Source organism: Pan paniscus, chromosome 18, assembly GCF_029289425.2.
Source record: "Pan paniscus chromosome 18, NHGRI_mPanPan1-v2.0_pri, whole genome shotgun sequence".
NCBI lineage: Eukaryota > Metazoa > Chordata > Mammalia > Primates > Hominidae > Pan > Pan paniscus.
In genome coordinates this window covers 35348855-35375358 of record NC_073267.2, presented here as the reverse complement: position 1 = coordinate 35375358, position 26504 = coordinate 35348855, and the positions used below count along the sequence as shown (strand labels likewise).

The 26504-nt window shown below is 48.6% G+C and overlaps 1 protein-coding gene and 1 long non-coding RNA gene across 3 annotated transcripts in view; both read right to left on the bottom strand.

The window, feature by feature from the left end:
* LOC129394098 (uncharacterized) overlaps nt 1-13319 on the bottom strand; it is a 57972-nt gene extending 44653 nt beyond the window's left edge. Inside the window, exons 1-3 of the mRNA XM_063598076.1 lie at nt 13238-13319; nt 9318-9530; nt 3056-3148 (exon numbers count right to left, since the gene is read on the bottom strand). Coding sequence (XP_063454146.1) covers nt 3056-3148; nt 9318-9530; nt 13238-13319 — 388 coding nt within the window. The remainder of the gene's footprint in view (nt 1-3055; nt 3149-9317; nt 9531-13237) is intronic.
* Nucleotides 13320-17449: 4130 nt separating this feature from the next.
* LOC117976215 (uncharacterized) lies at nt 17450-26287 on the bottom strand. Of its 2 annotated transcripts, none has more exons than XR_004666808.3 (6): nt 26195-26287; nt 25368-25505; nt 24785-24900; nt 23692-23776; nt 18841-18921; nt 17450-17693 (listed from the first exon to the last, which is right to left on the bottom strand). It is a non-coding gene; the product is annotated as an uncharacterized LOC117976215 (long non-coding RNA). The 2 variants fall into 2 exon arrangements; XR_004666809.3 differs by lacking the exon at nt 26195-26287 and adding an exon at nt 26019-26188 and having other exon boundaries at nt 17456-17693.
* Nucleotides 26288-26504: the final 217 nt, after the last annotated feature.

Below are 26504 nucleotides of genomic sequence, written 5' to 3'. Positions count from 1 at the left end.
AGGGCTGGGACAGGGCCAGGGCCAGGACCAGGAAAGGGCAATGTCAGGATAAGAGCCATGGCAGGACCAGCAATGGGGCTAGGGCCAGGACAGGGACAGGGACAGGGACAGGGTCAGGGCTAGGGCCAGAATAGCATGCCAGGGTAGAGCCAGGCCAAATTAGGGCCAGGACAGGGTCAGGACCAGGGCTGGGACAGGGTATGGCCTTAAGTAGCAAAGGGCTAGGGCCAGGGTCCATGCCAGTGACAGCGCTGGTCCAGGGCAGAGGCAGGGCCATGACCAGGTCAAGGACAAGGCTGGGGCAGGGCCAAGGTCTGGGTCAGGGTCAGCACAAGACCAGGGCAGAGCCAGGAGAGGGACAGGGCCATGGTAGGGCCAGGTTAAATCAGGGACAAGACACCTGCAAATCCAATTCAGGGCCAGGGTCAGGGCAGGGCCAGTTCAGGGCCAGGGCCAAGACAGGGCCAGGGCTGTCAGGGTCATTGGCAGGGCCAGGGCCATGGCAGGAGCAGGGTCAGGAGCAGGGGTCAATGCCAGGCCAACACCACAGATAGGACCAGGTATGTGCTAGGGCCAGTGTGAGGGCCAAGGAGGGGTCAGGGCAGGGCCAAAGGGAGGGCAGGGCCAGGGCAGGGTGGAGTAGGTCCAGGGTAGCACAGGGTTAAGGTAGGGCACGACCAACCAGGGCAGGTCTATGGCTGGGGCCGGCGCAGGGCCAGGGCCGGGGCAGGACCAGAGACAGGGCAGGGCCAAGACAGTGGCAGCTCCAGGGCAGGGCCAGGGTTAGGACCACGGACATGTCCAAGGCCAGTGCCAGGGCAAGGACAAGGGCAGGGGCAGTGCCAGGGTCATCTAAGAACCAGGGACAAAGCCAGGCCCAGAGCAGGGCCAGGACAGGTACCTGGCAGGGCTAGGGTCTGGGGCAGGGCCATGGCAGGGCCAGGGCCACAGCCAGGTCTGTGCTATGGCCACGTACAACACAGTGCCCAGGTAAGGCTAGGATGAAGGCCAAGGTAGGGCCAGGGCAGGGTCAAAGCCAGGCTAGGGCCAAGGCAGGACCAGGGCTGTCAAGGCAGGGCCAGGAAAGCATAGGGCCAAGGCAGGGCAGGGCCAGGCCAGTGCCAAGACCTGGGCAGGGCCAGGGAACAGCCAGGGCAGGGCCAGGGCCAGGGCCTGGGCAGGACCAGGTTTGGGGCAGGAGCAAAACAAGGGCAAGGACAGTGCAGGATCTTGGCACAGCCAGGATCCAGGACAGTGTCAGGGCAGGGCCAAGGCAGGGTCTGGGCCATGGTAAGACCAGCAACAGGGCTGGGGCTAGGCCAGTGACAGGACCAGAGTCAGGGCAAGGGCCAGAGCAGTGCAAGGCCAGGGTAGGGCCAGGCATTTCAGGGTCAGGGCCAGAGGAGAACCAGGGCAAGGTCTCAAGCAGGGAAGGGAAGGGCCAGGGCCAGGGCCAGGACAGGTCCAGGGCAGGGCCAGGGGCTGTGTTAGGGCAAGGGCAGGGCCAGAGCAAGGTAAAGGTCAGGGCCAAGGCCAGGGTAGGGACAGGGCAAGAAATATGGCAGGACCAGGGGCAATGCCAAGGCCAAGGCTGGGCCAGGGCTGAGCCAGGGCTGAGTCAGGGCAGGGCAGGGCAGGGCATGGTATGGCCAGCAGAGGACAGGACAAGAGCCGGTCCACAGAGAGAGCAGGACTGACGCCAAGAAAGAGCCAGGCTAGTGCCAAGGCTGAGGCAGTGTCAGAACATGTCCAGGGCAGGGCCGGGGCCACGGCCAGAACTGAGCCAGGGCACAGCCAAGGCACGGTAGGGCAGGGAAATAGCATGGTCTGGTCAGTACTGGGACAGGGCAGAGCAGGGCAAGGCAATGGTAGGGGCAGGGCAGGGACAGGCCAATGCAGAGCCATGTTACGCCGGGGCCAGGACACCTCCAAGTCCAATTCAGGGCCAGGGCTATGTCAGGACAAAGACCAGGGCCAGGGTCAGGGCCAGGTCTGTGCTAGGGGCAGCTCCAGAGCAGGGCCTAGCGAAGACTAGGGTGAGGGCCAAGGTAAGGCCAGGGCAGGTTCAAAGGCAGAGTAGGGCCGGGGCAGGGTGATGACACATCCAGAGCACAGCAGAGCAGGGTGATGGCCAGATCAGGGGCAGACCACTGCCAGCTCAGGGCCAGGGAAAGGCCAGTGCAGAGCCAGGAAAGGGTCAGGGCCAGGAACAAGGCAGAGCAGGGCCAGGGCCATGGCAGAGTCAGGGCAGGTCCTTGACAGGACCAGGTTCCAGGCCAGGGCCAGGGCAGCAGCAGGGGCAGGGCCTGGATAAGGGCAGGGCCAGGGATATGGCAGGACCAGGGCTAGGGCCAGGACCAGGCTGTAGTGAGGGCAGGGCAAAAGTCGAGGCAGGGTCTGGGCAGGTCCAGGGAGTGGCCAGCACCAAGCGGGGTCGAGGCACAACCAGTGCAGGGTAAGGCAGGGCAATGGCACCACTGGGCCATGACAGGGCAAGGTCAGTGCCACGAGAGGGCAGAAAAGGCAGGCCCATGGTAGGGCCAGGGCAGGGATGGGCCAAAGCAAGACCAGGACATGTCCAAGGCCAGGTCAGGGCCAGAACAGGAGTAGGACCATGACCACTGGCAGGGCCAGTGCCATGACATGACCAGGGTCAGGACAAGGGGTAGGGCCAGAGCCAGGGCCAGAGCCAAGGTCAGGCCAGTGCAGGTTCAGGGCAGGGCCAGTGCCGGTTCAGGGCAGGGCCAGTGCCAGGGCAAGACCAGGGCAGGGACAGGGTAGCACAGGGCCAAGACAGGGTCAGGATGGGACCAGAGCAGGACAGGGCCGAGACAGTCCATGTAACAGTAGGGCAGGTACAGGGCAATGCAGGGCAAAGCCAGGCCCATTGCCAATGCACCAGCCTGCCCTACAAGGCTCCTACCACCTGGACACTGCTGCAGCCCGTCCATCACTGTAAGCCTGACCCCCAACCCTGGCTGCAGCCGCCTGCCCTCCTAGCGTGGCCGCTCTCCTACCGCTCTGGTGCACTGCAGTCTCTGTCGCTGCCACCCACCCGCAGTGAGACAAGTCGTGGTGTCGCAGGCTCTAGGTGTCTCCTCCTCCTCCTCCTGGCACGGAGCAGCTGGGTGGGCAAAGCCAGAAAAGCCTAGAGGAAGATGTGAGGGGTGGAAAGGTTAGAGCCTCAACTTGTCATGCTGGCCACTGGGTGGCAGGGGCCAGTTTCAGCAAAGGCACTCACACCCACCCTCCAAAGTCCAGCCTCTCCTTTTGGCCCAAGCTGGCCAGGAACTGGGGTCTGGGGTGGGTGCTGGAGACACCACAGCACCCAGCTCCCCACTCCACAGGAACCATTGGGCCCACCGGGGCTGCACTCCTCGGGGAGCAGGAGAAGCAGAAAAATTCAGACCCAGCCAGCCCTCCGCACCCAGGTGCCAATTCCTGTTCCAGACGCCTCCACACACAGGGCCCTGTCCCCCGTGGTGTCCCCAGGGGTGCCTGGCAGCCTCTGAGGCACAGACCCAGAGTGCACAGGCCCAGGAACCATGGTGGGTGTGGGGGCTCTGCCGTGCTCAGGATTCCCACGCAAACGCTGCGTGCCTGCCGCATTCCAGTATGACCAAGAGTGGGTCGCCCTCTGGAGTGTGGAGTCAGGGAGAGGAGAACCACTCCTTCCTTGGATGCCAACTCTGCTGACCACTGCCAGCAGTGCAGCCCCTGATAGCACCAAACTCGCCCCCGCTCCACGGCTAGTCCTGCCCTCAATAGCGCCCCCCACCTCCATCCCCCAATGCCGCCAGTAGCGTATACCTGATAGTGCCCTAACCTGTCCTCCTCCATGGGCATTGCAGCCCCAGAAAGTGCCCATAACCCACCCTCCCTGCCATGGGAAGTGCAGCCCTGTACAGTGCTACCAACCAGTACCCCTAATGCAGGCAATGACACCCTGGATAGCGCCCCCAACCCACCCCACACTGTGAAAGGTGCAGCCCTGGATAGCCCCTGTCCTACCACTCTGTTCATGCTGCAGTCTCTGTCACTGCCACCACCAACCACAGTGAGGCAAGCCAGTGGGCCACAGGCTCTAGCACCCAGCAGCCAGACATGGAGCAGCTCTCGCCGATGGCCAGCTCCTACCACTCTGACCACACTGCTGTCTCCATGGCCATCTTCTTTGACTACAAAGGAATAAAACTAGATATCAATAAGAAGAGTAATTTTGGAAACAATACAATCACATGGAAGTTAAACACTACCCTCCTGAATAAATGACTAGCGGGTCAATGAAGATACTAAGACAGAAATTCAAAAATTTCATGAAACAAAGGGTAACGAAAACACAGTATACCAAAACTTGTTATGCAGAAAGCAGTACAAAGGCAGAGATTTACAGCTATAAGTGCCTACCATCCAAACAAAAGAAAAACTTCAAATAAACAATACATCTTAAATAACTAGTAAAGTAAGAACAAACTAAACCAAAAATAAGAAAAATGAATAAGATCGTAGCAGAAATAAAATTGAAAGGAAAAACACACAAGATGAAATGAAAAGTTGGTTTTCTGGAAAGCAAAACAAAATTGACAAACTTTTAACCAGGCTAACTAAGAAAAAAGAGACAAGATTCAAATAAATAAAATCAACAGATTAAAAAAGGGAGACATTACAACTAATACTTCAGAAATTCAAAGGACCATAACTGGCTATTATATGCCAATAAAGTGGAAAGCCTAGTAGAAATTGGCAAATTCCTAGATGCATACAACCTACCTAGGTTGAACAATGAAAACATCCAAGACCAGAACAGAGTGGAAACAAGTAATGAGATTGAAGCCATCAGAAAAAGTCTCCCAGTAAAGAAAAGCCCAGGAACTGATGTCTTCACTGCTGATGGCTTCACACCAAACAATTTAATGACCTAGTACAAATCCTACTCAAACTATTTTGAAAAACAGGAGGGAATACTTCCAAACTTATTCTATGAGACCATTATTACTGTGATACCAAAACCAGACAAAGGCATCAAAGAAGGAAACTACAGGCCAGTATCTCTAATACTGATGCAAAAATCCTCAACGAAATACCAGTGAATCAAACTTAGTAAAACATTAAAAAGATAATTCATCATGATCAAGTGGGATGTATCCCTGGGATGCAAGGGTCACTCAACATACAATGTGATACATCATATCAACCAAATAAATGACAAAAACAGTATGATCATGTCAACTGAAACTGAAAAAGCATTTGATGAAATTCAACATCCCTTCATGCTATTAATCCTCAAATAAACGGGTACAGAAGAAACATACCACAACATAATAAAAACTACAGGAAAGACACCCACAGCTAGAATCATATGGAGAGAGGTCCAGGCTGCAGTGAGCTGTGATCCTACCACTGCACTCCAGCCTGGGCAACAGAGTGAAAGCCTGTCTCAAAAAAAAAAAATACATAAAAAGAGGTATGAGCCTCTTTTATAGGTGCAGTGACTCACATCTGTAATGCTAACACTTTCTGGGAGGCTGAGGTGAGAGGATCTCTTGAGGCCAGGAGTTCAAGATCAGCCTGGGCAAAATAGCGAGACCCTTTATCTACAAAAAATTTTTAATTATTTGCCAGGTGTGGTGGCACGTGCCTGTAGTCTTAAACAATTATCATATGACCCAGATAGTGTATTCCTTAGGGATATACCCAAGGGAAATGAAAATATACATCCACACTAAAATTTGTACACAAATGTTCACAGCAGCATTGCGCATAATAGCCAAAAATTGGAAAAACAACTCAAGTGCTTATCAACAGAGGAACTGATAAAATATGGTATATCCATTCAAAAGATTACTCAGCATTAAAAAAGAATGAAGTGTTGATATACGCTACAGCATGGATAAACCTTGAAAACACTGTGCCAAGTGAAATAAGTCAATCACAAAAGACCATATGTAGTAAGATTTCATTCTGTGAAACCTCCAGAACAGCTAAACTCAGAGACAGAAAGTAAGCTAGTTATTGCCAGGGACGAGGGGAAAAGGGAATAAGGATGACTGCTAATGGGTATGGGATTTCTTGTGGACTGATGAAAATGGTCTGAAAGTATCTAGATACCTGTCTTGTTTGTGTGATTCTGTGAACATATTATAAACCACAAAATTCTGCACTCAGGGGGTTGATTTCATGGTAGGTGAATTTATCTCATTTATCTTTATCTCAATAAAGCTTTTTAAAGACACTTTAAAAAGACATATCTGTATAAGCTACAAAAATAACACACTGAGAGACTAAAATGCTTAAATTTTCCATTTTTCTTCTTCAGTGCAATCTCAAGTCCAAAAGTCTTTCCTTCCCATACATGGATATTTTGTCCAGTGAAACAAGAAACTCTATTAACTTTTTTATTAGAAATAAAAAAAAGCCATGTGTGCTGGCTCACAGCTGTGCTTCCAGCTATTCAGAAGGCTGAGGAAGAAGGATCACTTGAGGCCAAGACTGGGAGTTCAAGACCAGCTGAGGCAACATAGCTAGATCCTGTCTTTAAAAATATTTTTTAGGCCAGGCACGGGGGCTCACGCCTGTAATCCCAGCACTTTGGGAGGCCAAGGAGGGCAGATCATTTGAGATCAGAAGTTCAAAACCAGCCTGGACAACATGGTGAAACCCCATCTCTACTAAAAATATAAAAATTAGCCAGGTGTAGTGGTGGGCACCTGTAGTTCCAGCTACTTGGGAGGCTGAGGCAGGAGAATTGCTTGAGCCGGGAGGGTGGAGGCTGCAGTGAGGCCAAGACCATTCCACTGCACTCCAGCCTGGGTGACAGAGCAAGACTCCGTCTCAGGAAAAAAAAAAAAAAAAAAAATATATATATATATATATATATATATATATACACACACACATATATATGTGTATATGTATATATATATTTTTTAGGTTAAAACCCTACTGAAATGAAACTAATAAAATAAAATTCTACTTAATTAAAAAATAGTTCCTGAAATATTAATTTTCAAACAATTCTATTTTAGCTTTGACTCTGAACAAAATATAAACGTCAATTTCAAAATATCACAAAGATTGGCTGGGGGCAGTGGCTCATGCCTGTAATTCCAGCACTTTGGGAGGACGAGGCAGGTGGATCACTAGAGGCCAGGAGTTCCAGAGCAGCCTGGCCAACATAAGGAAACCCAGTCACTACTAAAAAAATACAACAAAAATTAGCCGGGTCTAGTAACCCCAGCTACTCAGGAGGCTGAGGCATTAGAATCGCTGGAATCTGGGAGGTGGAGGTTGCAGTGAGTGGAGATCATGCCACAGCACTCCAACCTGGGCGACAGACTGAGAGTCTGTCTCAAAAAAATAAAAATAAGGCCAGGTGCTGTGGCTCACACCTGTAATCCCAGCACTTTGGGAGGCCAAGGTGGGTAGATCACTTGAGGTCAAGGAGTTTGGGACCAGCCTGGGCAACACAGTGAAACCTCCTCTCTACTAAAAATACATAAATTAGCTGGGCGTGGTGGCACACACTTGTAATGCCAGCTACACCAGAGGCTGAGGCAGGGGAATCGTTTGAATTCGGGAGGTGGAGGTTGTAGTGACCTGAGATTGTGCTACTGCACTCCAGCCTGGACGACAGAGTGAGACTCCATCTCAAAAAAAAAGAAAAAAAAAAGAAAATTTAAATTTAAAATTTAAAAAAGTCACAAAGACTACAAATACTCAGGTTTAAGCAAATTCCCACCTTTCTTGAATTAACAGTAATTCATATTTGCTTTGTCAAAAATGTAGATATTTACCTGCCTCAACGGAATGAAATCCTAAAAGCCTAGTGTTCTCAAATGATGAAGACAAAGAAACATGCATATTTTAATTTAGAATTTTGATTCAGAATTAATTTTAACCTAGCTGGAGTATACATAATCATTTATGTATTTATTTACTTATTTCACAGACTGGGTTTCGCTGTGTTATCCAGGATGGAATGCAGTGGCACAACCTTGGCTCACTGCAACTTGTACTTCCTGAGCTCAAGCGATCCTCCCACCTCAGCCTCCAGAGTAGCTGGGACTGCAAGTGCACGTTACCACACCCAGCTAATTTTTGGGGAGACGAGCCTCGCTATGTTTCCCACACTGGTCTCTAACTCCTTGGCTCACTACAGCCTCAAGTCCCTGGGCTCAAGCAATCTGCCTCCCAAAGTGCTGAGATTACAGGAGTCGGCCACCACAACCGGCCTAGTCGATAGTGTATACTAAGCAACATATACCCTGCTTTTGCCTAGAACATACTGAAAACATGGCATTAAAAACAACCACAAAAGTTGGGAGCTGAGAAAAATATACTGTAAAACAAATCTGACAGATATTAATCTCAAGAAGCTCCTGAAAATGTCTCAAGAACTCCTATGCTGCACTCTCCCTAATAATTTAGACTTTCTACAGATATTTTCTGATCATCTACCGTGTGCCAGGCACCGTGCCAGGTACCAAGATGCCATGGTGAGGTATACACAAAACCGGCTCCTGCTTGCGGGAAGCCTACTCTCTAAAACAGTGCTTGCCAAGCTCGACTGATCACAACTTGGGAGCTTGTTTAAGTTCCAAATCGGCTTCCCTGCTTAGGTGAGCCACAATCCGTGGCATTTTTATCAGGCGCTCCCAGTGATTCCTACGCTCTAACGGGTTTGGGAGGAAAGGGTGGGGGTAAGCTCGAGAGCCCAGACCCATCCCGTCCAGCGGGAGCCCCACCTCTAAAGTCCATGTCGCTCAGCATCCTTCCCCCTGACTAGTGGCCCAAACACAGCACGAAGCTGAGGTGGGTGGAACGCTTTCCAAAACAGCGCTCTGTGATGAGCCACCGACAGACTTGCTCGCCTCCGGGAACGAAGAGCTCACTCCTCACAAACCCCACCAGGGAAAGGTAGCACCTGAGCCTCCCGGGCTGCGCGGACACCTGTCTCCCCGCGGGTGCCGCCTACTGCTCCGGTGGACTCCAGTCCCCAGGTTCCGCCCCACGGGGACTGGGGGGAGGGGGGAGGCGCCGCGCGCATTAGGCGCTGACAGTATACCGACCCCCCCTCCGGTGTGCGCAGGCCAACACCCATACACACCCTCACACACCCGCACACACTCCCGTGGAAACTGAGGCAGGCAGGCGGCGGACCAGGTCCCGCCGCCTGACGGCTAGCGGCTGGGATGGAACCCGGACTGCGAGACGCCTTCCGCCTCACAGGCACTCCTCAGCCGCTGAGGCCCGGCCCGGCTCCCACCGCCGGAGTTTCACAAAGAAAGTCTCCCGGCCCCAGCCCCTCACGCACTCACCGGCGCCGACGCCCGCGGCGACTGGGGCTCCCGCCTCCTTCAGCTCCTTGAGGGGGTCGGCCCTTGGGTCGGCTTGGGCGCCGGCAGCGGCGACTGCTCCATATCCACCGGGTCCGGGCCGCGTCCGCCTCGAGCTAACGGTCCCGCCAGCTAGGCGCGCGCGCCAGTTCCGCGCGCCATGTTCCCGCCGTGCTGCTCTACGCCGAGGCGACCCTCACTGCCCCCCAGCCGCGCGCGCCCCCGCGGGCCCACACACGAACTGCGCACGCGCGCGTTCGCCGCGCCCCCCCCCCCCTCCCTCCCCGCCCGCCCCGCCCGCCCCGCCTCGGGCCCTCTGGAGCTGGCCGCTGTTCCCAGTGTCTCGCCCACCCCCGCCGGGCCCGTCCGACTCCGCGGGTGAGCGCGTGGTTCCCGGCTCCGCACCGCCGCCTGCCTCTCTGCAGACCACCCCGGACCCGACCCCTCGGCCACTTCCCCACACTGCCCGTTTCGCTTCCCCCACTACGCGGGGCCTAGGACGAGGGTCTGGGCCAAGAGGAACTTCCCTGCAAGAAGTGCCGAGCTAAGGACGCTACTAAGGGGGCGGGATCGCCACCGTGGAGGTGTGCAAGCAGGTGCCTGCGTCCCGGAGACAGCCAGACTCAACGGAGAAGCTGAGTTGAAGTCCCACATCTCCACTAACCCTTGCGTGTTAGGATCAGGGCTTCGGGACTTGTTTCTCCTAAATCTTTTTTTTTTTTTTTTTTTTTGAGACAGTCTCGCTCTGTCACCGAGGCTGGAGTGCTGTGGCGCGATCTCAGCTCACTGCAAGCTCCACCTCCCGGGTTCACGCCATTCTCCTGCCTCAGCCTCCCGAGCAGCTGAGACTACAGGCGCCCGCCACCACCTGCTGATTTTTGTATTTTTAGTAGAGGTGGGGTTTCACCGTGATAGCTAGAATGGTCTCCATCTCCTGACCTCGTGATCCTCCCGCCTTGGCCTCCCAAAGTGCTGAGATTACAGGTGTGAGCCAGCGCGCTCGGCCTGTTTCTCCGAAATCTAAAGACTCAATATCATCATCAAGAGAACGCCTCAGCACCGCGCCTAGCACTTAGTAGGTAGTGATCAAGAGAGAAGACCTCTTACGTGGTTTTAATGGTTAAGGACCACAGGTTCTCAAGAAAGGGAAATCTCAATTCAAGTCCCACCTCCATCTCTTGGAAACTGAGAAACCTTGAACAAGTCACTCAGAGGAGCCAAAGATCCTTGATTTCTACATGTGCAAAAGGGGAGTGTGGCAGTAGCACTGCACAGGGTTGACTGAGCTTTCAGGGAGATGATGACTGTACGATCATGCCTCTCTTAATCACGGGATGGTTCTGAGAAATGCCTCCTTAGGTGATTGCAGCATTGTGCAAACCGCAAAGTGCATTTACACAAACCTTGTATAGCCTTGTATAGCCTACTAAACACCTAGGCTGTATGGCCTATTGCTCCTAGGCTACACACCTGTACCGCCTGATACTTTACTGAATGTACCATAAGCAGTTGTAACACAATGTAAGTACTTGTGTACCTGAACATAGAGAAGGTACAGTAAGAATAGAGTATAAGAGAATTTAAAATGGTACTCCTGTATAGGGCACTTACCACGAAAGGAGCTTGCAGGACTGGAAGATGCTGTGGATGAGTCAATGAGTGTGAAGGCATAGGACCTTACTGTACACTACTGTAGACTTTATAAACACCATATGCTTAGGCTACACCAAAATTTTTTAAAGCTTTTCTTCAATAAATTAACCTTAGCTTACTGAAATGTATCTTAAAAATTTTGCCAGTCGTGGTGTCTCACGCCTGTAATCCCAGCACTTTGGGAGGCCGAGGCAGGCAGATCATTTGAGGTCAGGAGTTCAAGACCATCCTGGCCAACGTGGTGAAACCCTCATCTCTACTAAAAATACAAAACTTAGCCAGGCATGGTGGTATGCACCTGTAATCCCAGCTACTCAGGAGACTGACGCAGGAGAATCGCTTGAACCTAGGAGGCGGAGGTTGCAGTGAGCCGAGATCGTGCCACTGCACTCCCGCCTGGGCAATTACATGCATGGAGATGTCATCTCCTGTGATAACAATGCCTTCTTCTTCCAGAATACTTCCTGAAGGACCTGCCTGAGGCTGTTTTATAGTTAACTATTTTTTAATGTAAGTAGAAGACATACATTCTAAAATTATGAAAAACACTAAATATACCAGGGCTGGGCACAGCGTCTCATGTGGGTAATCCCAGCACTTCAGGTGGCTGAGGTGGGCAGATCATTTGAGGTCAGGAGTTTGAGACCAGCCTGGGCAGTGTGGTGAAACCCCATCTCTGCTAAAAATACAAAGATTAGCTGGCCGTGGTGGTGGGTGCCTGTATTCCCTGCTACTCAGGAGGCTGAGGCAGAAGAATCGCTTCAACCTGTGAGGCAGAAGTTGCAGTGAGCCAAGATCGCGCCACCGCACTCCAGCCTGTGCGACAGAGCAAGACTCCGTCTCAAAAAAATAAAATAAACCAGTAACATAGTTGTTCATTATCAAGTATTATATATTGTATGTAATTGTACATGCTATGCTTCTATAGAACTGGCAGCACAGATTTGTTTACACCAGCATCACCAGAAACACAGAAATGCATTACCCTAACATTACAATGGCTATGTCACTAAGCAATAGGAATTTTTCAGCTCCATAATCGTCTTACGGTACCACTGACTTACATGTGGTTTGTCATTGACTAAAATGTCATTATACAACACATGACTGCATATCCCAGGGCCCAATGCCTGGCACACACAAAGCTGAGTTTCACTGGTGTAATTCCCACCCTATCCATCCAAGAATCCTAAAAGTTTAATGAAAGGGGCTCTGCTCCGAAAACCCTGTGGTATAAGTAGCTGGGAGGAGTTCGCCCAACTTGGGGCTGCAAGGACTCTTTCTTCCCACCTCTTTGCTTTCCTTTCTCTCCCCCAGACTTCTCTGAAAACCCTAAAGTTGGCAGAAAAATGGAGAATGTTTTCCCTACTAACAAAAAGAATCTTCAAGAGTCTCGGGATTTGTAAATGGTTGCATTTACTAGTCTGGTTTTGTTTTGTTTTGTTTTTTTGTTTTTGTTTTTGTTTTTTTTTTGAGATGGAGTCTTGCTCTGTCACCTAGGCTGGAGTGCAGTGGCACGATCTCGGCTCACTGCAACCTCCGCCTCCCAGATGCAAGCAATTCTCTTGCCTCAGCCTCCTGAGTAGCTGGGATTAAAGGCACGCACCACCACGCCTGGCTAATTTTTTTGTATTTTTAGTAGAGACAGGATTTCACCATGTTGGTCAGGCTGATCTCAAACTCCTGACCTCGTGATCCAGCTGCCTTGGCCTCCCAAAGTACTGGGATTACAGGCGTGAGCCACTGCACCCAGCCTTCTAGTTTGATATTTTTCTTATTCAAGTAACAAGGAAAAAAAAATAACTCCACCAAGAGTAAAACAGAAAAAAGGAACAAAACTGATAGCATGACTGAAAAGGCCTGGGGTGGTACCTCACTTCAGGCATAGCTGGATACAGGCACTTATACAAGATAAGTCTCTAATCTCTCAGTGCTTGCTTCCCTTTGATTACTTCATTCTCATGCAATTCTTTCCACATAGTGGCCTGAGCAGCTCCTAATTCACATCTGGCAATAAAGCAGAGGCTGTTCCCCAATAGTTCCAGCCAAAGTCCCAGGACTGACTTTCACTGGACCCGTTTGGGCCACATGCCCCTGCCTGAGCCAACCACCACATCCAGCCTGGCCAGACCTGGCTTTCATGAAGCCCCTTCAGGAAGCGGTTGGGGTCATCCCCTCTAGAAGGACATGGGGAAAACCAGAAAGTGGGAGGAGGGATGCTTCCTTCTGAAAAATAGGGATGCAATTACCACAGGAGGTATCAGATACAGGGCTGGCACAAACAGGAGCTATCCACGGCACCATCATGTAGGCATGCAGCAGGTCCACCATGAAGCAACCTGGCTGCTCCGCAAAATGGAATCACAGTGAATTCAGTCAATGAGAAATATCCCTCTACTTGGGTTCCCACCATTCACCCCAGGCCTGGCACGTCCCAAATTTCCTTGGTCAAAGGCAAGAAAATTACCCGCCTTTTATGCTGCACAAAAAGCTGAAAAGATTATCTTACTTCTCTGGCTCAAGAACTTTCTATGACTCCCTCTGGCTACTTATGTGGCTCCCCCACCCTTAATGATAGAAGCCAACATTCATGAATCCCCTACCACATGCCGGGTACCTAATGGACCTGCCTCCTCCAAAGAGCATAGAAGAGGTTAGTACTCTTACCGCACCCATTTTATAAATATGGAAACAAAGGCTCAGCAATTTGAGGTAATTTACCAAGAGCCAAAGTTAGGAAGTGCAGAGTTCAGATTAGCACAATATTGTTCCCGCCATTGCCATCCCAGCTCCATTTGTTCATGTTTCAAAGTCCTACACCTACCTCTAGCTAGGGGCCAGTGGGAACAGCTCCATGGCAGAAGAAGCCTCTAGGAACCCCTTCAGCTTCTGCAGTGGTGGGGCTGGGGAGTAGGTGCAAAAGATACTTAGCTTTACCATCCTCTCCCATAACATTTTTTTTTTTTGAGATGGAGTCTCACTGTCACACAAGCTGGAGTGCAGTGGTGCAATCTCAGCTCACTGCAACCTCTGCCTCCTAGGTTCAAGCAATTCTCATGCCACAGCCTCTGGAGTAGCTGGGATTACAGGTGCCCACCACCACACCTGGCTAATTTTTGTATTTTTAGTAAAGGTGTGGTTTCACTATGTTGTCCAGGCTAGTCTCAAACTCCAGACTTCAAGTGATCCACCCGCCTCAGCCTCCCAAAGTGCTGGGATTGCTAAGCCACCATGCCTGGCCCCATCTCCCATAACTTAATGGGGTAGGGAAAAGAATTCCTCCAAGATAAAATTAAAGTGACATTAGGAAAGGAAGTAGATGTTTGGTAACCTTCAATCAGCAGCTGATTTCTCCCATTGGTGAGTCAATTAGTTTTCTATGGCTGCTGTAACAAATTACCATGAACTGATTGGCTTACAACAACACAGACTTAATATCTTATTGTTCTATAGTTCAGAAGCCTCAAATCAGTTTCACTTGGCTAAAGTCAAGTTGTAAAGGACTGATTCCTTCAGGAGGTTCTGAAGGGAAAACCCGTTTTCTTGCCTTTTTCTGCTTTTAGTGGTTACCTATATACCCTGGATTGTGGCCCTTTCCTCCATTTTTAAAGCATATCACTCCAATCTCTGCACAGTGCTATGGTTTGAATGTGTCCCCCAAAGTTCATGTGTTGGAAATTTAATCCCCAATGCAACAGTGTTGAGAGGTGGGACCTTTAAGAGGAGATTAGGTCATGAAAGATCTGCCCTCATTAATAGATTAATGATGTTATCTCAGCAGAGGGTTAATTATCATGGGGATGGGTTCCTAATAAAAGGAATGAGTTCAGCCCCCTTTCTCTCTTGATGTGATACCTTCCATCATGGGATGACACAGCAAGAAGACCCTCACCAGAAGCAGTCCCCTTGATCTTGACCTTCCCAGCCTCCAGAACTCTAACAAATAAACCTGCTCTTTATAAATTACCCAGCCTCAGATATTGCATAGCAATACAAAAAAGACTAAGACACTCAGTCATCATCGCATTGCCATCTCCCCTGACTGCTGAGTCCCTCTTAAAAGAGCACTGTAGGCTGGATGTGGTGGCTCACGCCTGTAATCCCAACACTTTGGGAGGCCAAGGTGGGCAGATCACGAGGTCAGGAGTTCGAGACTAGCCTGGCCAACATGGTGAAACCCCATCTCTACTGGAAAAACAAAAATTAGCTGGACATGTTGGCGAGCACCTGTAATCCAGCTGCTCGGAAGGCTGAGGCAAGAGAATCGCTTGAACCTTGGGAGGTGGAGTTGCAGTAATCCGAGATTGCATCATTGCACTCCAGCCTGGGCACCAAGAGCAAAAAACTTTGTCTCAAAAAAAAAAAAAAAAAAAAAAAAAGAAAGCACTGTGATGGGACACTGGGCCCACAGGCAACATAGGATAAGTTCCCATCTCAAGATGCTTAATCACATCTGCAAAGTCCCTTTTGTCATGGAAAGGAACATAGTCACAGATTCCGGGGATTAAGTTGAGGACACTTTGGAGGGGCCATTATTCAGCCTGCCATGGAAGATATCATGAGGGGGAGTTAATACAAAATGCTCTGGAAACAGAGAAGGGCGGCCGGGCATGGTAGCTCATGCCTCTAATCCCAGTACTTTGGGAGGGAGGCGGGCAGATTGCCTGAGGTCAGGGGTTCAAGACCAGCCTGACCAACATGGTGAAACCCCATCTCTACTAAAAATACAAAAATTAGCTGGGCATGGTGGCAGGTGGCTGTAATCCCAGCTACTCAGGAGGCTGAGTCAGGAGAATCACTTGAACCCAGGAGGCGTAGGTTGCAGTGAGCTGAGATCGCACCATTGCACTCCAGCCTGGGTGACTAGCGTAAGACTTCATCTCGATTAAAAAAAAAAAAAAAGAAAAAAGAAACAGAGAAAAGCTGGCTAACTCTCCACAGTGGGAAAAATGTCCCAGGAAACCACAGCCTCCACATTAAATATTCAAATGAGCTAAAACCCATCTAATTGGCAATCTCAGTCTTATTCCTTTAAACATGCAAACCACCTAAATTCCCAACAAACCCCCTACACCCGGCCAGCCAAGTCTCAGAATGCTTATATACCCTTTAATAGAAATTTTCAACCACCATCCCCATTTCCTAAGGAAATGGCTGTGTGCCCTTGAGCCTGCCTTGACTGAATCACCAGTGGCCTTTGAACCACAGCACTCAATTCATGGCATGGCCAGTGAGCTACAAAGTGTCCTAGCATCGACCAAGCAAAGTTATAAAAGCAGATTCAGTGGACAATAAGGAACATTAGTTTTAGAGTCAAAAAGACCTGGGTTGGGTCCCAGCTCTGCCATTTACCAGCTGCGCGACATCAGAAAAGTTACCTTCATCCTCCAACTTTGGTTTCCTCACCTGTGACATGACAGTGGCTAGAGGACCTCATAGAATCACTGTGAGGACAAGAGCAGCCAAGGGTAAGTCTTTGCACAGGGCCTCCCCGGTCATTATTGGGTCATCAAGACATAACCGTGCCTTATCTCCACTTCCAAAACCCAAACAGCTCTCAAAAATGAGTCATTGTAGCTCATTTGGAAGAAAAGACTGATATGAATCAATATGCAACTACCTATAATCTTTCTCTATCCCTCTTACTGTGAATATTTGCTGTGGAAATATTAACATGTTTGGTCTCCACTGGGGTAGGACTCCACATGTGTAGGACTCCACTGGGGTGCTACACATACACATAGTAGATCTGCCTCACCACCTTCCTAAAATTGGGTAATTAAATTTCACAACTTATCTAGCCCAAAGGTTTCAGAGACTGTAGACCTGTATCTTTATGAGGGCAAGGATGAGAATATAACCTGGCCTGTTATTATGCACCAAGGTACCTGCTGTTCTCATGAAGATGTCAGCAGCCAGCCAGCCAGTCTCTACAAACTCCTCCCCCAACGTCGCTATGCTCCTTTCCCTGGAACTTTCCAAGGGGCCCTTAGAATTTGCATTCAGCTCTCACAGGCTGAGACCAGGGTGACATCCTGGGAAACCTGCCTAGTGATAGCCAAGGTGTAGCTCCAGATGAAAGGCACACAACAACTTTAAATATAAAAAAGCCATTCAGGCTAGGCATAGTGGCTCACATGTGTAATCCCAGCACTTTAAGAGACCGAGGCAGGCGGATCACCTGAGGTCAGAAGTTCAAGACCAGGCTGGCCAACATGGCAAAACCCTGTCTCTACAAAAAAATATAAAAATTAGCTTGGCATGGTGGCGCATACCTGTAATCCCAGCTACTCAGGAGGCTGAGGCACGAGAATCGCTTGAACCTGGGAAGCAGAGGTTGCAGTGAGCCAAGCTTGCACCACTACACTTCAGGCTGGGCAACAGAGTGAGATTCCGTCTCAAATAAATAAATAATAAAGCCATTCAACTAAAGAACCGATTATCAAGCAGAAGCACAAAGCCCAGGTTCCATCAGGTTTTTAATTGTACATCAGTGACTGTGAAAAAGCAATTATTTCCATAATTGATATACAAACTATAAAAAAACAGACTCAAAGAAAAGAAAGATGACAGAGTGAAAGAAGGTACATTTCTTTCATGTTCAAACCACGGAGTTCACAACACAGCAGCACACACAGCCGGGCGCTTTGTGGTCTCGGCACCCTCGGCTTCCCCTTCAGGAGGCCGCTTTCGACTAGTAGAAGGCTGAAAATAAAGGAAAATGGAGAAATGTTCAAAAGAAAATCACTGGCTTCTTTAAGATTATCAAAGTTCCTCAATGTACTTCCAGTAAAGTGGGGGCATTTGATGTGAAATTCTAGTACCAAAAATTACTGGTTTTCATCATTGACAACTGAGTCCTCACCACAGCCCGCAACTCAGACATGCTTATCTAATAGATATTTCTCTCCCTTATGGCTTCTGACCTCTGAATGATGTATACTGAAAGCAAGTAGCATAACCAACTTCCTCTTCATCATCCTCTTCTAAATATCAAGTTTAAAAGGACTACAATATCTCTCAGTTGAAGCCCCAAGTCTTGGTCTTTTGCGGGAAGACAACCTTTGTGCCTTAGTTGTTTTCCCATATACAAAATTGGGAGGAAGGCTGGGTGTGGTGACTCACACCTGTAATCCAAGCACTTTGGGAAGCCGAGGTGGGTAGGTCACTTCAGGTCAAAAGTTCGAGACAAGCCTGACCAACATGGCAAAACCCCATCTCACCTAAAAATACAAAAATTAACTGGGCACAGTGGCGGACACCTGTAGTCCCAGATACTCAGGAGACTGAGGCAGGAGAACTGCCTGAACCCAGGAGGCAGAGGTTGCAGTGAGCTGAGATTGCACCACTGCACTCTGGCCTGAGTGACAGACTAAGAGTCTGTCTCAAGAAAATAAAAATCGGGGGGGAGAAAACAGTGGGAAAAAGGACAGCTACCATTCAACAACAACAACAACAACAACAAAGCAGGACTGGAATTAACTTATACTCACAAAGAACTTTAAAGAATAAAATTGTAATCAAGGAATCAACTACTGACCCAAATTTTAATTTTCCAACAAATTTATATTTAAGCCTCTAATAGAGTCTTTTGAAATTGCCTTGCAGGTGACCTTTTGGATGACAATCCCTAGCTGTGCTTATCTGTCTATTATGTGTTAGATATTAAACATATCCTGCATTTTTAAATCTAAGGGTGCTAGAGTGAATCAAGTTCAAACAGAGTTTCTACTACATTATAACTGAAACAATGTTAAGCAATTATTACTCAGGAAAATCTTGAATTTCGTCTCTTTGCTTATCAGCTCCTTAAGCCTAGACTACATTTAGTGATCATCAGGAATACGAGTACCTGGGCTAGAACCTGGGATAGACCTGTGGATTCATTTTCCTCAGACAGAAGATCTTGAAACTTTCTCTTCGTGTCTTCATCCTGTGAGGGAATTAAAAACATAAGTAGCTGTGTCTGAAGGATAATAAACTAGAATGACAGGGCTAGCATGCCCCTGTGGAAAGAGGAAGGAAAAGATGTCCGTCCAAGAATCATCCCTTGATGAAGCTCCCACAGCGAAGGCATTATGTGTTGCCCCCTTCTACCTTCCCAGAGGAGTCCAATTAGCAGTCAATGCTCCATCAATCCTGGCTGACTCACATCCACATGCCTAAAAGCTCTCAGTGGGTCAATCACAGCCTCCGGCAGTCAAGAGTTTCTGAATTAGCATCCCAGATCCTGAGAAAGGTGACAATCAGGGGGCCAGGGGCTGGGTCTGACTCCGTGCAGCTCCTCAAATCCTTCCAGGACCACTCTCCACCTGCTGCCTCTGCCATGAATGAGGCCAGTCACCCAGGCTGTCCTAACAACCAGCCCAGCACCCTAGGAAAATTCACCCAGCAGATGCCATACAAATTTTCAGAAGTACTTAAGGCCACAATATCCCAGAGCTCAGGTCTAACGAGAAAGGGAGACAATAAACATAACAAAGCATTACAGCTGTTTCATGCTGCAGGAGCGGGAGATGAGGAGGGCACAGACAGTGTGTATACGAGTAGCTCCCACTTCTCTGGATGCTTACTTCTGCAGGGTTCAAGGATTTGCATTAGGAAACCCTGAGAGGTGGTCTGATGCAGCTCTCCCCAACTTCAGCAAGGTGAAAGGAACATCTATAACTAGGAATGTGGCCTTTGAGTTCTGGCCAGAAGCCCAGCTCAGCCACTCACAGGTGGCATGTGCAGAATACAGACCCAGAGTTATCTGACTCCAATGCCTCATGTACTTTCCCACCCATCTCCAGCCCCTCCTCCCACTGAGCCAAGCATACCACAGTGGGGAAAGAGAGAGGATACAGTAAAGTCCTCCACCATTTGGCAATTTGATGGATATGGAAATTTTACAACACTAGGTTGGGCATGGTGGCTCATGCCTATAATCCCAGCACTTTGGGAGGCCAAGGTGGGAGAATTGCTTGAGGCCAGGAATTTGAGACCAGCCTGGGCAACATACTGGGACTTTGTCACTACAAAAAAATTTAAAAATTAGGCCAGGCACAGAGGCTCACGTCTGTAATCCCAGCACTTTGGGAGGCCAAGGTGGGCGAATCACCTGAGGTCGGAAGTTTGAGATCAGCCTGGCTAACATGGTGAAACCCCATCTCTACTAAAAATACAAAATTAGCCAGGCGTGGTAGTGCATGCCTGTAATCCCAGCTACTCAGGAGGCTGAGGCAGGAGAATCGCTTGAACTCGAGAGGTGGAGGTTGCAGTAAGACAGGATCACACCACTGCACTCCAGCCTGGGCAAAAGACTACGACTCTGTCTCAAAAAAAAAAAAAAAAAAAAATTTAAATTAGCCAGACATGGTGGCATGCACCTGTAGTCTCAGCTACTTGGGAGGCTGGGGCAGGAGGATCACTTGAGCCTGAAAGTCATGGTGCAGTGATCATGCCAATGTACTCCAGCCTAGGTGAGACAGCAAGACCCTGAGGAGGAAGAAAGGAAAGAAGCAAGGAAGGAAAAAGGGGGCGGGGGATGAAAGAGGGGAGGGGAAAGGAATGGAGGAGAGGGGAGGGGGAAGGAAGGAGGAAGAAAGAAAGAAGGAAAGAAGGACCAGGCACAGTGGCTCACGCCTGTAATCCCAGCACTTTGGGAGGCCAAGGCAGGGCAGATCACTTGAGGTCACTCTGTTTTGAGTTTCTCAGTGTAGCTCTCCATTGCCATTTGACAGCAGCAAGCTCATCTGGATTCCTCTCCGCACCCTCTCACAGCCTTACTTAGGATCTCAATTATCTTGCAGTGTCACTCTCAAAAGTCCATCTCTTGGCAGCCTTTCAGTGAAGCCAAACAGAGTGGTCACAAGCCTAATCAGGCTTATATTTAAAACAAGTAATCAGGTCAGGCACAGTGGCTCATGCCTGGAATCCCAGCACTTTGGGAGGCCAAGGTGGGTGGATCACCTGAGGTCAAGAGTTCGAGACTAGTCTGACCAACATGGTGAAACCCCATCTCTACTAAAAATACAAAAATGAGCTGGGCATGTGGCAGGCACCTGTAATCCCAGCCACTTGGGAGTCTGATGCAGGAGAATCACTTGAACTCAGAGGTGGAGGTCGCAGTGAGCTGAGATCACACCATTGCACTCCAGCCTGGTAGACAAAAGCGAGACTCCATCTCAAAAAAGGCAATAAATAAATAAACATTGATTTTCTTCATGATGTCTACAATTATTCCAAAATATTAAATTAGCCAGGAACAGTGGCTCGTGCCTATTATCCAAGCACTTTGTGAGGCTGAGGTGGGAGGATCCCTTAAGTCCAGGAGGTCAAGGCTGCAGTGAGCTGTAATTGCACCAGTGCACTCCAGTTTAGGCAACGGAAGAAGTCCTTGTCTCCAACAATAAATAAAATAAAAATTAAATTATAATATCCCTTGAAAGCAAACAGAAGAAATCCTGTATTTCAGGCAGTAAATACGAGGCAGACAGTAGATGTAAGGGATGCTCCCAAAACTGGGCACTCTGTTAATGACAAAACAGAGACCAGAATCCACATTCCCAACACTCAGTCCAGCGCCAGAACCACAAAACCATTTGGTTTTTGCGAAAACACTGAATTTTCCCAAAATAAAACCCAAACTATCACTAACAGATGTTTTAGATGGTCAGTCTTCATTTTTGTCTTCATTCAATGCTCATTCCTCCTTTTACTGCAAAAACAAAAGGTGGCTAAAAGAGTATTCCAGGGAGATTCTGCAACGGAGTTGAACTTCACCTTCTCCTTGGTTGTTAATAAGTTTTCTTTGAGACAAAGAAGTACAAGAAAAATAGGCTATGCTTGCTCATAAATTTCAGGCAGATGCAAACCCTCTTCCCAGGCTCAACTGGCCAGCTCTGTTTTTTTGCTAGAGATGAACACAGCTCCTGTACCTCTACATTTAGACCCAAGAGTTTCCCTATTAGGACACATGAAAAGAGCCAAAAGACATGTTTCTCTTTTTCATCAAAATTAAAATCCCCACATGCAAAGGCACCCTTTGTTTCCAAACCCCTTTCCTCCAGGGTCCCGCTGTTTCAAATCTGTGTGGTCTATTAAATGCTAAATCATCTGACAGATTTCTTCTGGGGAGACTCTAGTTTCCAGGGCAACATCCAAAACACATATATCTGTCTTTTTTTTTTTTTTTTTTAAGTTTTTGTTGTTCTCAACCTGAGCTGGCCTGAGCAAAACTGTTAGGTGTAGAGGATTAGAACAGAGAATGGGGACAGTCTTCCCAGAGTCCCAGAAGTACGGGGCTGAGGCTGGATTGCCCAAGGAGTTCCTGGACCAGTAATCCCCAGAGAAACAGCATTTAGCTCAAGTAACAGCCTCTAGCTCAAGCTACCAGTTCTGTCCCCCATCTCCAAAGAAAACGGATTGATACAGTTTGGCTTTGTGTCCCTACCCAAATCTCATCTCAAATTGTAATCCCCAGGTGTTGAGAAAGGGACCTGTTGAGAGGTGATTGGCTCATGGGGGCAGTTCCCCCCAGGCTATTCTCGTGATAGTGAGTTCTCACGAGATCTGACAGTTTCATAAGAGGCTCTTCACCCTTCACTTCCTTCACAAGCTCTCTCACCTGCTGCCATTAAGACATGCCTGCTTCCCCTTCCACCATGATTGTAAGTTTCCTGAGGCCTCCCCAGCCATGTGGAGCTGTGAGTCAGTTAAAGCTCTTTTCTTTATAAATTACTCAGTCTTGGGCAGTTCTTTATAGCAGTGTGAGAACAGACTAATACACAGACCAAAAGAAAATTAATAGAAAGGGGCATGGCTGTGCTGAATGGAACTGCTCGTTACAGAAGACCAGACATCTATCAGAAAAACCTGACCAATGCCGTAGCTAATTCCAAAACTAAAGATTAACCCAGCAAAGCCACAATGTACTTCCAACTCTTGGCGGTTCCAAATGAGGTCAGCATTTAATAATGGCAGCCCCTACCCCTAGCAGGAGCACAGCAGTAACACAGATGAAAGGTGCAGGTGACAGCCTTCACTAAGGACACATTTACTCATCTGAATGAACAAGCAGTGGGACCCTTTATACCCAGTCACTTGGGCTTGAGAAATAGCTGGATTCTCCCCAGGGAGGCTGCCCTCCTCCCCCACTTCCCTGATTTAAGGTTGAAGATGGCTGGAATGTACCCCACCTATGAAGAACAGTGGACATGGCTGGGGGTAGAGCCAGAACAAGCCCTCAAAAGAACACAGGCCAAACTGGAGACTCGGAGCAGCCAGGTGGAACCAGAACAGGACATAAAGTGAGCTTGTACATCCAACAGCCATGAGTAACATCAAAAAGGTTGTAGCCTGGCCAACACGGCGAAACCCCATCTCTACAAAAAATACAAAAAGTAGCTGGGCGTGGTAGCATGCACCTTTAATCCCAGCTACTTGGGAGGCTGAGGCAGGAGAATCACTTGAACCCGGGGGGGCAGAGGTTGCAGTGAGATTGTGCCACTGCACTCCAGCCAGGGAGACAGAATGAGAACCTGTCTCAAAAAAGAAAAAAAAAAAAACAGGTTGTAACCCATCCGCCAAGATACTCCCCCAATACATTAAAACAATTAAACAGATTCAACAAAGTAAATATGTTTCTGTCCTCTGTCTCATGTCTCTCAGGCAGCAGGGCTTCCCATGTATTTTATGCTAGCAGGCACTGTCCCACACCCACCTGAAACCATGGTGTCTTAAGGCTTCTTCTGTCGTAAAACATGCCTTTGGATCCACTACCAACAACTTCTTGACAAGGTCCAGAGCTAAAGCAACAATTGGGCAAATCACAGTGAAAAGGATAAATATATTATCAGTAACAGTATGCCAGAATTAACAGGCCACCATCCAGAAAGAGCAGAGAGGGTCTGAGATCATCAGGGAGTCAGCAGACAGGGCCCCCTAATCTTCCTCATTCTCTGTATTCAGAGTACTGTGAGAAGACCAGGAATGACAATGACACTCTCTGTCTCCTGCTGCTGGGACATCAGTCACTACCTCTTCGTTGCCTGTTCCCTCTCTTGTTGCTAGACTCAAGGTCAAACTAATTAAAGCTAAACTTCTACCCAATTCTAAGATAACTGGGATGCACAGCAAACTCTCCCTGACATCTACAGATGGATGGGTGAGAGTTACTCAGCCAGGGAGAGGCTCCCTGGAACTGCAGACTTGTCAGAAATAAAACTTGACTACTCCAGCAAGCAACAAATGCACGCTGGCCTGTATATTACAACATTATTATTCCTTGAATATTCTGACATTTAACACAATCACCTATGTTATGTTATTTGACATTTAATTTTCTACTTTCTCTTCAGGGAACGAAAGTTGCCAGGATAAATTATAAAATACAAGGTAACTAAAGACATCTAGTTTTTACACGCTTGCTTACTCAAAGGAAACCTTGTAACTAAAAAGTTACAAGTGCATTTATTTTGCTCATTAAAATAGCTACCAGGCACTTGTGTACATTATCCCTAACCCTCAAAAAACCTTTTAAGGTAGGGATTATTGAGGGTCCCTTTACACAGAAAGAAATTGGAGACAGAGGTTAAATAACTTGCCTAAGGCCACACAGCTAAGTAGTAGCAGACCCAGGACCTGAGTGCATGCTCTTAATGATTTCCAGTGCCTCTCAAATGGTGTGAAACTAACGATAGAAAATAAGAACAGAATTGACAGGAGAAAACACCATGGAATTTGGAGAGAAACTCCCACCGCAGGACACACACATTTTAGAATATCACAAATTCTTAACCCTTTCATATTCATACCTTTCTCTGAGACTTCTGCCCAGACTTTAGGAATGAAGTTGTGTTTTCCACTGGTGATCTGATCCTTCAGTGACACTTGAGTCCTATGCTCAGAGAAAGGTGGATACCCACTAAGGCTTAATAATGGTAGAGAGAGAAAGGAAAAGAAATCAAGTGGCATTCTCAGTGGCATTCAGATATAAAGATTTCTTTTTCAGCATAATGAAAAGTCTGATTTTTCTTTAAATCAATGGTCAAAAAGTGAGCTAGGCTGGGCACAATGGCTCATGCTTGTAATCCCAGTACTTTGGGAGGCCGAGGCAAGAGGATCACTTGAGCCCAGGAGTTCAAGACCAGCCTGGGCAACATGGCAAAACCCCATCACTACAAAAAATAGAAAAATTAGCTGGGCATGGTGGTGTGCGCATGTAGTCCCAGCTACTCGGGAGGCTGAGGTGGGAGGATCACTTGACCCAGGAGGCAGAGGCTACAGTTAGCCAAGATCAAGCCACTGCATGCCAGCCTGGACAACAGAGCAAGACACATTTGTGACTTCATCTAATCACCTCCTACCAGTCTGTGAAGCAATGAAAATATTTCTTACCAGATAAAAAGAATAACTCCTAAAACCCAGCAGTCCAACAGAAACAAGAACTTCAGGAGCCAAGCAGGTGGGGGTTCCACATAAGGTTCTCACGAGAGAGGTCTCTCCCAAAATCTTGGAGTGCCCAAAATCAGTAATCTAAAATTCAGTACAAAAGGGAATAATGTTGAACTTGTCATAAAATAAAAAGATTAACATAGTCTGCCAGTCCAAGAAGACACGTAGGCTAGATCAGTTTCTATTGTACAATTCACACCTGCCATTAATCTGGAATCTACAGATTCATGTCTTTGCAAGTTAAGACATTTAACTGTGCTTAAATTAAAATTCCTGAGCCTAGGAATCTCAACACTCAGGCTTTCCAACTTAACCTATGTCCTCTGTAATCTTACAAAAAGCTTATTACCTTTATCACAGACACTTCAGGATTCTAATTAGTTCTACATGGTTCTTAGACCCCACTGTCTCAAACATGGCTGCGCTATGGAATACCTGGGGAGCTTGGAAAAACATGCTTATACCTGAGTGCCACGCTCAGCTTCTGAGGTAAAGCCTGGGTATCATAAATCCTAACAAGAGATTCTACAGTGATGCCAGGCTTGATAAACAGGGAAAGGCAGGGCATGTGATTACACTCATTCATTCATTCACCTATTCTGCTCAAAGAGAGGCAGTGTCCCCAAGGTCTGTGCTGGGGAGAAAGCTGCTCTGCCTTCGAGGTGTACCCCGGGTCTGTGCTGAGCAGAACGCAGCTCCGCCCTCGCGGTGCCCCCGGCCCGCCCGCCCGGGTCTGTGCTGAGGAAAACACTGCTCCGCCTTCGCTGTACCTCCGAAGTCTGTGCAGAGAACTCAGCTCGCCCTCACGATGCAATCTGGGTCTGTGCTGAGGAGAACGCAGCTCCGCCCTCGCAAAGGCGCACAGCGCGGGCGCAGGCGCAGAGAGGCGCACATTTTATGAATAGCAAATCAATTTCTCCCTGTTCCTCTTACATCGAGGCTGGACACACGTTTACAGGGGATCAGTGTGAAGGGAAGCTGGTGAGGCTGCCTGGGAAGCCCCCTGCCTGCGTCTCCCAGTGGACTCCTTGGGAGCGCCCCCTCCCCCGCTCTGCCCAACAGCGCCTGAACTGTGGCCGT